We start from the raw sequence: 14,655 nt of genomic DNA on the forward strand, positions 1-14,655 counted from the left end.
TGGTATCAATGAGCTGTTTCTCCCTGATGCTTGATGGAGAGTAGACGGATGGGTGGCTATGTTCAAAATGTTGTGTACATGAGAAGTGAACCGTCTATACAGCTTACCAGCCCATATTTTAGGATCTGCGACCATAACTGTAGAATCTCTATTGTGGGATGAATTATGCTGTGTTACTGCTCTACTTCATTATAAAATATGTGAGGAGCTTATTTTCAAAACGTCTCTTGTCCACCTGATAACAAAAATGAGCTTCCTGTGTCTATGCATTCTTTAAATAAAACTCTATATACAACTGTTATGATTTGGTTTCAAAACGCCTTCTATCTAAACCACTAAAATCTTGCGTTAAAAGTGACTATTGGAATCAAACTGAATCTTGTCCACAGCAAAATTACAACAAAATATTACTTCCAGCTTTGAAATCAAGGAGTCTCATGCTCCCACTTGATTCTAAATGCACCCAATGTCTTTGATTTCATGATGTCTCTTGCCTAACTGGCAAGGAATTTTAGACCTAAAAAAAGTTTTTTGTGATTTTTCACAAATTTATGAAAATGGACAAGGGTCCTTTTGAAAATAAGCTCCTCAAATATACAGAAGCTTAACTGTTCTGTTTTTAGTTCTTGAATAAGCGAATAAATATTTTCTTGTTAATATTTAATCTTTTGATAGTCCTATTAAATTTACGTAGCCATTAAAATGGTAAAAACCATAATATAACGCCGCTCTGCTTATCACGAATATTATAGATCTTATAGGGTTCGAAATTTAATCTTTATAATCAGCAATAGATATCTGACTGATGCATAAAATAGAGAAAGAGAGAGAGGATGAAAAAAGGAAAGAAATATGAAAAGATAGGCGGGTAAATTGATGTAGTTACAGAATAAAGAAAGCACAGAGGAGAGAAATATCAAAAGAAAAAGAAAAAAAAAAGGAAATAGGAAACTAGAGAGAGAAGAAATAAAATAGGCGGAAAAGAGAGAGAAAAAGAAAGAACGAAGAGTAAAGATATAAAAAGGAGAAGAGAAAAGCAAATTAATCAATTAATGAAAAATGAAATAAAGCAAGAAACAAAGAAGGGAGAAATATAATATGGGGAAAAGGACAAGGACTCAAAGAATTGGAGTAAAGATGAAAGAGAAAGAGACGAAGAAAGGAAAGAAGGATGATAAAAGTTTGTAGAAAGGTGAAATAAATAATAAAAGTGGAAGAAGGGAAAACGAAGGCATAAAGAAAAGGGGAAAGAAGAAAAGTAAATAATTGCTTGAATGAGTTGTGAAATATTGGACAATGAAAGAAGTAAATATAATGTTGTTTTCTTTTAGAATACTTCTTTTAAATTATATAAGTATATCCAAAGATCAAATAGGCAGACTTCTTGAAACTCCAATAATTCGCGAGAAAGAAAAATGGGTTTTCAAGGAAGATGTACTGTAATATGTGCTCTTTAATTTTGTACTTAATGTACAGATAGTGAAAACAAGTTACTAATAGCGATGTTAAGTTAATATTTTGGTCAGCTACTTAATTCATTTTTCTGATATTTAAAACCTACATTGTGTGATCTTTAAACAAGCCGGTATTGATTAGAACATCTTAAAATAAAGCTGCAATACTTGCAGTATTTTTAAAAGATAAAAAATACATGTTCGTAGTAGCCCCATAGAGGCAAAATCATCAGAAAGTTGTTTATCAACAATTGTGTCCCAAATCACCCCGACTAGGATGACACTGGACACTTTTTTTTAAGATTATGCTTTGCTCGCTTTTGAATAACAGCGTATTTTTGTAGATTGTTAGATTATAGAGATTCGTAATAATGTATAATCACAAAAAAACTCAATAGGGTAAACTAGGGTCTGTTGGACAGTCGGGCATGTTGGACACTCCGTACTTTAACGTGTTACCACGCCACTTGTGGGCACCACATTCTGCTAGAAGTCAATGACGGAAGTAGCCAAGAGTGGGGCTAATTCCGTCATTGACTTCTAGCAGAATGTGGTGCCCACAAGTGGCGTGGTAACACGTTAAAGTACGGAGTGTCGAACATGCCCGACTGTTCAACAGACCCTAGTTTACCCTATATCAAATGGTATGTCAGTTTAGTTGTATGTTGAAAAGTATTGAAAACTGTCCGAATTACCCCATTTGAGTGCAAGAAAAATTTATTAATACAATAGAACCCCGTTAGTCCGAACCCTGCTAATCCGAAATTCTGGGTAATGCGAACATGCAAAACAAGGAAGATATAGAGATAGAGTATAGAGAGAGAGAGAAGATAGGAATGAAAAAAGCGTATTTGAACTAAAAATCGTTTGAACACTACTATAGTATTTAGAAACTCAAAACGTATTACAGTACAACTAACTTTATCAGTCGTGAATGAATTAGTTTTTTTGTTACATACACTATTATGATAATTTGTCAGTTTCTTTGACGAAGAGCGTATAATCTTAACGAAGCGGCAATGTCTCGCAAACGCTTCATAAACTCTGAAACTGAAGAAAGCGGTGGACAGTGAAGGTTAGGAAAGGGTTAAGGCATAGTTTCCCTGCTTGCATTCCCGCCCTCCGTTCAATATGAAATCTCGAAAATCTGAACAGGTCAATTAGTTCGGACTAACCGGGTTTAATGAGAATGGGGCGGGATAAACCGAAGTACTCTAATAAGATCTGCCTCGAAGCTTTCTGTCTACAATTAATTTCAAAACGACATCCGGCAATGTAATTTTGATGCTTTATTATGAAGCTGAATGAATGATTAATTAATGAATAAGGAATGAGTGAATGAATGGATGAGTGAACGAATTAATTAATAAGGAATGAGTGAATGAATGGACGAGTGAATGAATGAATGAATGAATGAATGAATAAGGAATGAGTGAATGAATAGATGAATGAATGAATAAGGATTGAGTGAATGAATAGATGAATGAATGAGTGAATGAATAGATGAATGAATGAATGAATAAGGATTGAGTGAATGAATAGATGAATGAATGAATGAATTAATTAATTAGTAAATCAATCAATAAGGAATGGACTAACGAATAATAAATTAATAAGTAAATAAATTAATTAATACACAAATTGACAAATGACTGAAAAACGAACTGCTGTATAATGTGCCAAATGCAAAACAAAGAACTTTAAGCGAAGCGGCCAGTTATCATTTTGGAAACATCAACTCACTGATAAATCACATAGCGTATGAATTGAAGTATAAACACTGGTCTGTTGCTGATATTCTACACGATATTTACTCGTAACCATACGGAAGAAATTTTCATGTCGAAACAGATCCAAGAGTTAAAATTACGCATCGTGCATTCCTATCGGCAACAAAATCTTAAGTAGATGTTACACCTTAAACACGTACGTTTGTGGAATATTTGTTATACGTATCTTCCAAGTTATATTATTATTGTCTTGTCGTTTCGTGCACTTAAGTTGTTGTGACAACTTTTTTGAATATCTACGACTGTATAATTTTCATGCCCTAAAATTACAAAACTATAGTGACGGTTTATGAGTAACTCGGTGGGAGTTAATATCATAAAATAGATGTTCTTGATTTCGGAAATTGCATAGTTTGTAAAAATAAATAAAATGGTAGAATTTGTAATTTTACGCGTAGTACAAGGTTCTCAGCTATTCGATATAATATGCAGAACTTTTGTTCTACTTTCTGTTCTGTTCTGTTATGTGTATTTCTTCTCATGTTTAACTTATATATTCCCTTATTTTAGTCACATTCTTCTTCATTATACCCATTACACTTAATTACATCCCAATTCGGTTCCATTCTACTTCAACTTCATTATACCTATATTATGTTAAACTTTACAGTATTATTTCATATATATTATATCTTGTTTCATTTCACTCCTATTCTTAGATTTTATTTATATTTTTATTCATTTTACTCGTATTTTGTTTTACTCTATTCCTGTTATATGTTACTGCGCTTCCATTCTATTCTACTTCTATTCTGCTATTCTACTCGAACGTTGTTTCAATCTGTTCCTATTTCGTTTTATTCTGCTATATTTTATACTGCTACTATTTTGTATTATTTTGCTCCTATTCTGTGTTATTCTACTCTTATTTTGTTTGTCTGCTTCAACTCATTCTGTTTCTGTTATGTTTTATTTGCTTTTATGCTCGACCATGCCGAAATGTAGTAATTATACACCTGGTAGCAGACCTTTAATGCATGTCATTAAAGTACACCTACTCATTAAAGGTCAGGTCTTTCAGCCAATGACGACTCAGGTTACAACTGTTCAGCCAATGACAGGCCAGCTTTCTACCGTTATAAAACCGCAAGTATCGATTATTCTCGGATATGCAATCGAAAGAGAATTAGCGAAAAGTCACGGAGGCTGGGAATCCAATACTGTCGCAGAAGGTTATGTTCTGTTACTATAATAATTAGCGTTAATTGTAAATAATATTCAAATAAATACAATTTGTCATCTCGTTTTTCAATGTCTAATTTTATTTCAATGTTATCTCTGTAGGTTCTTATGGCCTAGCAAGGTCAATGTGGACATCTGTTCCTCGGAAAAAATCAATACTTTCGCGTCTGCGCACATCTCACAACATACGGGACATTGCTCCAGGTCAGATACAATAAAATTAATAATATCAAGTTAGAAATATGGTCGAGCATAAAAAGTCGTATGAAACTCGCCTATAATGGTAATTAAGAAGCTCGTATGAAAATTATGAAGCTCGCTTGCGCTCGTTTCATAAATATCCATACTCACTTCTTAATTACCTTCATTATAGGCTCGTTGCATAATGTACTATTATTACATTTCATTCTGCTCCTAGTTCGTTTTATTCGGGTCTTATTTTCATTTGTTCTGACCCCGTTTCGTTTCATCCTGTCCCTACTTTGTTTTATCTTGCTCATACTCTGTGTTGTCCCACCTATATTCTGTTAAAATCTACTCCTAATCAGTATTATTCAATATATTTATTTATATACTATGTTATTTATACTCCTATTTTGTTTTATTCTGTTACTGCATCATTTTATTCTGCTCTTATTCTGTGTTACGTTGCTTATAATCTGTGTAATTCTACACCTATTGTGTTTTTCTATTCCTATTTTGTTTCATTCTATTTCTTGCTGTTTCATTCTATTCTACACGTATTTTGTATTATTCTCTGTTGTATCATTCTACTCTTATTTCGGCTTTCCCACAATACATTTACTATACTCCTATTTCGTTTTATATACTTATGTTGTTTCATCCCACTACTATTCTTTTTCATTCTACTGCTGTTCTCCTCTTGTCTTTTTTCATACTTAACCTCTATTCTGCTTTATCTCTCTATTCTATTATCTTGCACATTAATTTATATTTCATTTTATTTTATTCTGTTGTATTCCACTCCTATTTTACGCTATTCTACTACTATTTTGTTTCATTCTACTTCTGTTCCGTTCTATTCCTATTTGATATTATTCCTTCCCTGTTTTGGGTTTTTGAACTCATTTTTATCTCTTTTATGTTTGTTTTGTTTAATTTCATTCTTGTTATGATTCAACCTACTCCTATGTTGTTTCGCTCTGTTCCTATTCTATTCCTTTCTCCTTCATATTTCCTATATTATTTTGTGTCTTCTCTTCACGCTGCTCATAATTTGCTTTAATTATGCGCCTATTCCCTTTCTTTCTACACCTCTGTTCTTTCGCTTTGTGTCTATTCGTTTTCATTCTACTTCTATTATGTCATTCGATTATATTGAACTTCTATTTTATTTCATTCCACACCTTTTTTGGTTCGTTCTATTCGGATTGTGTCATTTTGTTTCTTTTCCTTTCGTTATATTTCCATTGTTATAGGCTACTCATTTTCTATTATGTTGGACTGTTATATTTTATCCCACATCTATTTTATTTATTATAATCCTATTTTCTTGTTCATAATTTGTTCATTTTATTTCTGTTCTATGTTCTCCTATCCTATGTCTTCAGCCAACTGTTGACTTCCCATAAAGTTTTGATTCGATATTTGCAAGTTTTTTTTAGTGACCAAAGAGGTTGTATAAGATAGGTTTGCCCAAGTATGTTAATTTCTTTTAAATTATTCTATCTTGAATTATATTCTGTATTTCATTTTTGTCGCTCATTATAAGTTATATGATATGTGACAAAAATACGTTTATTCTGTAATTAGATATGTTAACTTCTGTCTTCAAGTGTTACGTGAAAAATGTCTCTGGTACGGAGTAACGTTTGACATAAGTTTGGTATAAGTAATAAAATTACCGTAACCAATCCTCAGGATCAGCCACCACAGAGAGATGGTCATTACCTGAACCTGTTGGACGAATTAAACATATATAAATATAATGAGTGGAATTATTTTTAATGAGAGGAAACTTAAGGAACTTAATAGGTATCATGAAGGAAAAAAATTGTCATGGGTATAATTCCTCGAAATATTCTTGTCGTCACTTGAACTGCAATTGTTTTCATAAATAATTTCCAAAATTTGTTTGTAGCATCTACTTTTCTTACTTTTCATTTATGGAACACTCAATTTATTTTGTTGTTTCAGGATTGAAAAGCTCTGAGCATGATTTTGACTACATTAAATATATTATCATAGCAACAGGAGCTACTTGCTAAAAAGATGTATATACTCTTGATTTGAAACATACAATTACATTCACAATCACTCATAAGAATATTTACACACAAACAAACAAAAACACGTATACAATACGTCGAGGTTATTTGTATAATTATCGACATTCGTACAGCCAAAATGTTTGCTACATATACAATCACATTGAAAGAAATTTACACATTACTTTTGTTATAATTATTTTGTCATCTATAATTAAAATCCACGATTCTTGTTTTACTAGAAGCTAGTTACGTTGTTGAGCCACACATGTCAGTGGGTTCGGCCATGTTATAACAGCCTACACACATTATTTGCACTTGTTGAAATTTAATTTTTATTGAACATTGAAAACTTTTTTTGTTGCTTTAAATATACACATTATAATTATACTTGCAAGAATCACAAACATTTAAATTTTTCCTTAAGAATAGGATAGGAGAGGGATAGCTTATATTGTTCAGAAATTATTACTGCAATAGACAAAGGAGATACGTTATTATTAATATACATTTCTTGATTAATACTTTCAAGTACTACAGCAGTATTTTTAAATATGGACGTCTTATTATGAATTCTTGGTGATTTAGTCTTTTAGAAGCTGTGAACACGAGTGAATTCTTGACAGCTAGAAGAGAAACTCGATTACACAACACTCGTGCATCTGCCTTCCAAATGCGCAGTATCAACCGCCACACACAAAAAATATCGCTGTAGATGTTTTGCAGTATTTCTATTATACCACAATAGTGTATGAAATTATACTGTTCTACCTGTTAAGTATGAAGCATCTGTACAGAAATTCTTGGCATATCAATTAGCTAATGTAGAATTCATGTTGCAATAATTTTAATTATATATCTTCCAGTGAAATTATCGAAATCTCCGACATAAAATTTTAAATTGAGATAAAAATATAAGCGATATGGAAGTCACTATTGGCTGTACTGTTTATTATGGAATATAGATAGCTATATGTATAATTCACAAAATTTCATTTATAACAGTTAAATTACGATAAGAGTATCTCCTTTGTTTCTACAAGTAACAATTGAGTCTACAGTAGACTTGCTATTGAGGAGAAAACATCAATAAACTTATTTACATTACGGTATATACTTCTGTTAACATTCATTCCGTATCTTCCAGATTCTTCTTCCTTTAAAACCATAATAAATAGTTTAAATAAAAACTATGTACCGCTGAGTTTTTTCATCTTAAATATGGCCACATACATAGTCTCTTATAGTCCACAGTTGATGAGATTTTTTTTTAAAGTTCAGTCATTTTTCAGTATCCACACTTCAGCACATTTCTATTACGATATTATTAGTTATCGTATCTATATACATAGTGACACTTATGCGGCTATGAGTTTGAGGGGGAAATGATATAATACTTTTACGACCAACATATGATAGTTTTATGTAGGTATACAGATAATAATAGGCTTTTCACAATTTTATCTTAATATCATATATTAATGATGTTATTGGCTTTAATGTTTTACTGATGTGAAAATGCGCTATAACTCTCTTTCAAATATTAGCATCCCAGTATGTTCTCAGCATATTCTTTTCAACAAAGACCAGGTTGTTGAGTATTTCGAAAGATTCAGTAAACTTCAGTTCCAACAATTCCCATACACAAATGAGTTTTGTTATATTAATAGACTTTCATCAGCTAATTATCATTGTATTATCACAATTATATTCGCTGGTTTGGTATTATTCCGTAGATATCTACAATATTTCACGTTGAACTTAAATCAGCAGAACTTTGCATAATATCTTACTGAGAATTGCTTCAGAATCCCATTAATATCAGAGGCATAAATAAATGTTCTTAAGATGAAGTTATTGAACACGTTAATGTGTCTATTAAATATATTAGACAAAACACCCCAAAATATTCGCTATACAAACGAATAAATTCAACACTGAATCCATTATTGTTCTTGGACTAGCAATTTTTTTCCCTCTCACTTATCAAAATTCTTAGAGGAAAAAACTTGTTCACATTTCAGATGCTCCTCTCACGTTGTCATGGATTCTTATTGTTGGGGGTATTGTTGCCATTCGTACTAACTGTACGGACTCCCGCAGGCGTACAAGCCTCGTTGCATAGGACCCACCCCCATTCCCATAGCTTGATGGAAAGCATATCCTTCATCTTGTAGAGAAGCCAAGTGGAAATCTGAAAAGAAAGTAACAAGCGATCAAAGAAGAAGTTTTATTTGATGAAAAGGATATGCTAGGAAGTATGAGCACTTTAAATTTAGTGCAGTACATTCGCGCGTTTCATGGTGAAGGTAGTCAAAAACACACTGCATTTACTCGCATAAATCCTTTGTTTCAATTTTATACATGACCCGGAAGTTAGTTCTGGCGAATTTTAGCATGCTGATCTAAAGTAACTATAAGGTTTAGAAATATCAAAATGGCATAGGATAAGACTTGATCAATGCAAATTATTGGCATGTCATTATTTAAAAAAATGACACATTTAAAGTGTATTTTTATGGTTTGTTGCAATCTTACCTGAAAATTGCTCAAGACACATTGGTTCTGACCAGTTTGACAGAATTGTAAAATGAAATGAGACCAGCAGAAATTAAACATTGTCTAGGCACTGCATGAACGACAAATACACAGTAAAAAAAGGTGACCGTATGGCGTGTTGTTTCTGCTGTAGTCACCATTAGTCCATATTTTTTTCAAGATGAAAATTATAGAGTTATTAGAGGGAACAGTGAAAGGTATCGGTATATATTGCAGCCATTATTCAGAGACTCGTTGAACAGGAATGAAATTTGGCTTCAACAAGACGCGACTGTCTGAGAGACACTGCGGTTGTTGACAAATCTTTTCTCTGAACGCTTGATTTCTTGGTAGTGATATCAACTGGCCGGCTCGATCCCCAGACCTTGCAGCTGCAGATTTTTTTCTGTTGTTACTTCAGACCATATCATGATATATCCTGGACCTGAAGAATAGGATACAGACAGAAGCCCCAGGTTTATTGCAACGTGTCAGGAACAATTTTTGGAGAATATTGCAACAAACTATAAGATACCGATGGGTTCACTTCAAAATGTGTCATTTTTTTTTAGAAATGACGCGACAATAAGTTACGTTGTTCAAGCTATATATTGTGTTATTTTGATATTTCTAAATAATATATTCACTTCAGAACAACATGCTGAAATTCATCAGAACCAACTGCCTGATCCTATATTATTATTTTTATTCAAATAAGTACTACGTTCGAAGTTAAAATATAATCTTTAATCTTTCTACAATACACCATATGTATATATTTACTCACATTCGTTGTAAAGTTGCAGGTTAATGAAATGCGATTCGACTTCCCCTCAAACTACGTATAAGAGAGATAATGACTAGACTGTAGAGAAAAGAATTTAATTTCATTCACACAATTTTGACTTTCTTGAAATACGTAAGTAATTATTTATTAAAATTTCTACTTACTTTTAAATCTATTACCGATATTCAAATTTCCAATTATTTTTCTTGTTTAAAAATGTATGAAATTGACAGTATTAAGCTAAAATAATGAAAGCAAGCAGAATATTTTGTAAAACATTTAAAAAATAAATTTGTTTAATACACTGTTTCTAAAACGTAAAAACAAAGTTGGTTTGTTAAAATTTTCCTAAAAAGACTCTATATTCAGAATATGTTTAAAGGTAGTCTAACCCAGACAATGCAGTTTTGTAATGAAATCCAAAATGTACAAGCTGGAAGGAAATTTTGTTGAAGAGTGTTAAATTCTTCAAGAATGGATGAAATATGAGTTACAGTGGACTCTCCTAAGTTCGACACAACACAATTGAAAGTTCTGTCCAATAAGGGTAGTGAGTGTGGCAGGTGAAATGAATACAAATTCTTATTGGTTATCCATCAACGAATACAGTACTTTACTTGCATTTCCTGCCCGCCCCGAGACTTGTGTATGTGTTTCTAGTACCACAGTGGGTTTCGAAAGTTCCGTCTCACAAACGGCACAATTCTCAAATAGAAAAAGAAGAGTTCATTAATTTAAAATCAGTGATCAATATGGATGTCTTAATCAATAAAATATTCTGTTTTCCTTTAACAAAAATATCACTACAAGACCCAGGACCAATTTCCATTCAAATGGCAAACCCATTTCTTAGTGCCCGTATAGGGGCGTGTCTAATTCTCCTAAGTAAGCAGTCGAACTGTAGAATGTCGAACTTGATTTCTGTCGAACTTATGAGCTTCCACTGTACTTGCATATTCTGTGTACATAGTATAATTTGAAATGTCTCTAATTATTGGTTTTCTCCGAAAATAATAATATATGACTTTAGTACAAATCAGTATTTAAATACTTTATTTTTGTACTGTTCATAATAAAGATAAATCTGGATTACTTATTTCCTCAAATAATCGCATTCTCAAATTAAATATTAATGTGTAGATTTCAGAAAGTGAGTAGAATTTATGCGAGTAGATATAGTTACTTCTCTGAGACGCATCCTACAATGTTATTTCTTTATATAATATGAATTTTAAAATGCTGATCTCAATTAATCTGTGTAATTAAAATGAAAATTATACATAAAAGTTATACGTTGAAATAAGATTTCCAAGTAATTTACTATGTCGTTTCAAATTTCCACAAGCCTTTTATTTCAATGTATATATTACATAATGTGTACCATGTATTCTGATACCTTATTCACCCATTAACACACATTGTTATTAATATATCTAATGCATTATAAGCTATATTCTCGTTCAAAATATCTTATTTAAAAGTCAAAAACTATTGTATTAAGAACTAATTTTTAAATCATGAAACGCGCTCTGTGAGGTGTCATGGACATCAAATATAAAATAAAAATAATTAGCCATAATACTTTCAATATTTATTTAAATGTTTCTGTGTAATACATGGAATGAAAATGTGGGCTAAATGTAACAAAAATTCACCAAATTGTGAGAATAAAACAGATGAAAAATTAACAATTATGTTTAACTCTCTGCAAGCTGGCAGGGTCCATTTTGAACCCCATATCCACTTAGCTTACAGCGTGTGTATTTCAGGTCAGCTTTCTGAGAGTTAACATTGCATACGTAATGTATAAAATAAACCGATAATTTGACTAAAGTCAGTACTATTTTCGTAAGAAGTTAAACTAACACTCTGCAAAACGGAGCTTCGTTTACTTACAATAGTTATTACATTACACATTTTCTAAAATATTGCTGCCTTTTACGATTAATACATATATAATGTAAGAATTTAATTTCAGTCTTTTATTTTGTTTCAACTGAATTAATTTAATTTTAATGACTTTATACATAAATAATCGTTCACGAAATCATAATTCTGTATAGCATACCAAAATTCTTTTTTAATTTATGAAGTAAAAAATTATGTTGTCAACTTGTGTTATAGAAATAAATATTACAAAAAATTTAATGTTAAGGATGCTACTAAAATAACTATTAAAACAATTTTAATCTATCAGCTATTATTTAAAATAACCGAGACTTTAATCATCCGTTAAGGCTATATGTACATGAACAACCACAAATATTATCAGAAAATGCAGGCTCTAAATTTCTAAAATTTTAGAAGAAAATGAACTCATAAAAATTACAAGGTACCAAAACAAGACTTATTAGAACTTAAATAGCTGATAAAAATATTAAAAAGTTTACTAATAATATTTTTCAAACCAGTTTTATCAAATTATGAAAAAAACAAAAAAACAAAAAAATCTGGTAACCATAACATTGTTATCTTTAATATTTTTCCTGCATGTAATAAACACTTATCTCTGAAAAGTAAACTACTCTCAGATATGTAGAATTGTTTATTTTAATGCAATTAATTTTTTATTTATCCTATATAAAGTATATTAAAATTTACATAATGTTTTGTGACCTAATTTTTCTATTTTCACAGAAATGGGCATTATTGTAGTCTATCTTTTGCATAAATGCATGTAAAATTATTGTAGAAAATTTGAGAATTCTATCTCTAATGGTTGTGGAGTTATGAAATAATATGTGTGAAAATTTAATTTAAAGTAAAAAGTAAATTCTAAAAAAATATTATTAGTAACCTTTTTTCTACTTTTATCAGATATTTAAGTTCTAATAGGTCTTGTTGTGGTACCTTGTAATTTTTGTCCAATTGTGAGTTCATTTCCTTATAAAATTTTATAAATTTAGAGACTGCATTTTCTGATAATATTTGTGGTCGTTCACGTACATATTCCCTTAATGATATTTCAATAAGAAAATTAATTTTTAAATAGTTATTATTGCTTTCAGGAAAAATTACGATCACGTATTTCACAATTTTTGAATTGAAAATTGCCTACAATACACTAATATATTGTACATGCTATATATATTAATTCCCTGTGTATTTCCGAATTTGTTTGAATTAACTTTTCAGCTTTAAGAAACGTATGAAAAAAGAACACGCAAGTTGTGACATGAATATTGCATAACAAGTTGCAAGCACAATTACGACACAGCTAACATTCTACTCATGTAATGAAAATGTTAAAACATTTTTTGTAAAACTGTAACAAATAAGTGCTTGAATTGTGCACTTTTCTCCACACGGCTAGATTACTATTTGATAATATATTTATATTTGTATATTTCATATTCCCTAGTTCACTACTTCTAATCTGGACACTTCACCTTAATATATTAAACTAATAATTTTAAAAACACACGAGATTTTTACACAGACATAATTTTGAACAGACAGGGACTAACGTTACAATGACTATTAATCTATGTTTTTAATTTTTTTTGTCTATGTAAGTTGAAGTTTTATTTACAATTTTTCTTTGGCACGAACAACCTCAGATTATGATTACTGTTACGTAATAATATCACATATATACACACGTAAACATATAATTTTATTTTAACTATAAAGAAAGAATACTTATGAAACGTGTTCACATCAAAATCGCGTCTTCGTGAGTTATTTCTCTGTCTTCCTAACCCCTAAGATAAGAGTTTGTTCCGATAACATGACCGCACAAGAAGGAATAGTCACAAAAAAAGCAACTAATGGTTGCTGCTGTACAGGTTACCTTGTTATTCATATTGAATATTAATATTTTCTCGTTGACATGACAACCGATCGATTAGAGTGACACCCTATTAGAAAAGGTCTAATGTTTTCTGATGTGAAGCAGTATTCACAACAGATGTACAATCATCAAAACTGAGTATGAATATTTACCTTTGATTCTGACCCTGAAATGTTGAATGCAAGTAACTACATTATCTTGACTTTCCATTTGTGTGTGACAAGAGGTATACTGTTTATTTCTCTATTTGTTTGGAATTTAATCTTCTGAAAAGTGATCCCTGATTATTTGATATTATTATTAATTAAATAAATAATTGAATACTTTTAATAGAAAAGCTGTACTGTAATACTGTAATACTCTGAGTCATTTAGCAAATAATACAATAAACAATACATTTTATTTACTGTACAGATTATAATTTAATGTGAGGGATTCACTTCAAGAATGAATTCTTCATACACACAAAAAAAAAACAATAAAATTACTTCATATACATGTCAGATGTCACATTGTTTCAGTGTTATATTCAATTTTGAGTTTATTTTATTCTGTTTTATCCTGTGATCATTTTCTGACAATAACTTTGTATTACAACACTGTAAGAACTTACGTTTGTTCATAACGCTATCTCGCCTCATTTTAGTTTGAATCTGCAGTGCGCGACATATAAAACATACCGGCAATGTAACCGGTCGTAGCGCGCGAGTTTAGTGGGGAGATCCGACCGCTCTATCACACATGAGGAAAACTAATCGGCGGTGAATGACTCTAATTTATGACTGTAATCTCATACAAATAATGCGCCGGTAATAAAGAGTAAGAAAACGTTATGTTGATCTTAAGTCTTATCAAATCATAATTATGTTGAAAATCATATTCA

At 31.0% G+C, this 14,655-nt stretch overlaps 1 protein-coding gene and 1 long non-coding RNA gene across 5 annotated transcripts in view; one reads left to right on the forward strand and one right to left on the reverse strand.

Moving 5' to 3' along the window:
• Positions 1 to 14,655, forward strand: part of LOC138694710 (uncharacterized) — a 680,210-nt gene that overhangs the window by 514,654 nt on the left and 150,901 nt on the right. The window lies entirely within an intron of this gene.
• Scr (Sex combs reduced) overlaps positions 6,603 to 14,655 on the reverse strand; it is a 242,275-nt gene continuing 234,222 nt past the window's right edge. For both annotated transcript variants that reach the window (XM_069818698.1, XM_069818699.1), the window contains exon 4: positions 6,603 to 8,848. In XM_069818698.1, the coding sequence (XP_069674799.1) occupies positions 8,736 to 8,848 (113 nt within the window). In that variant the 3' untranslated portion in view covers positions 6,603 to 8,735. The remainder of the gene's footprint in view (positions 8,849 to 14,655) is intronic.

Source organism: Periplaneta americana, chromosome 2 (genome assembly GCF_040183065.1).
Source record: "Periplaneta americana isolate PAMFEO1 chromosome 2, P.americana_PAMFEO1_priV1, whole genome shotgun sequence".
NCBI classification, from domain to species: domain Eukaryota; kingdom Metazoa; phylum Arthropoda; class Insecta; order Blattodea; family Blattidae; genus Periplaneta; species Periplaneta americana.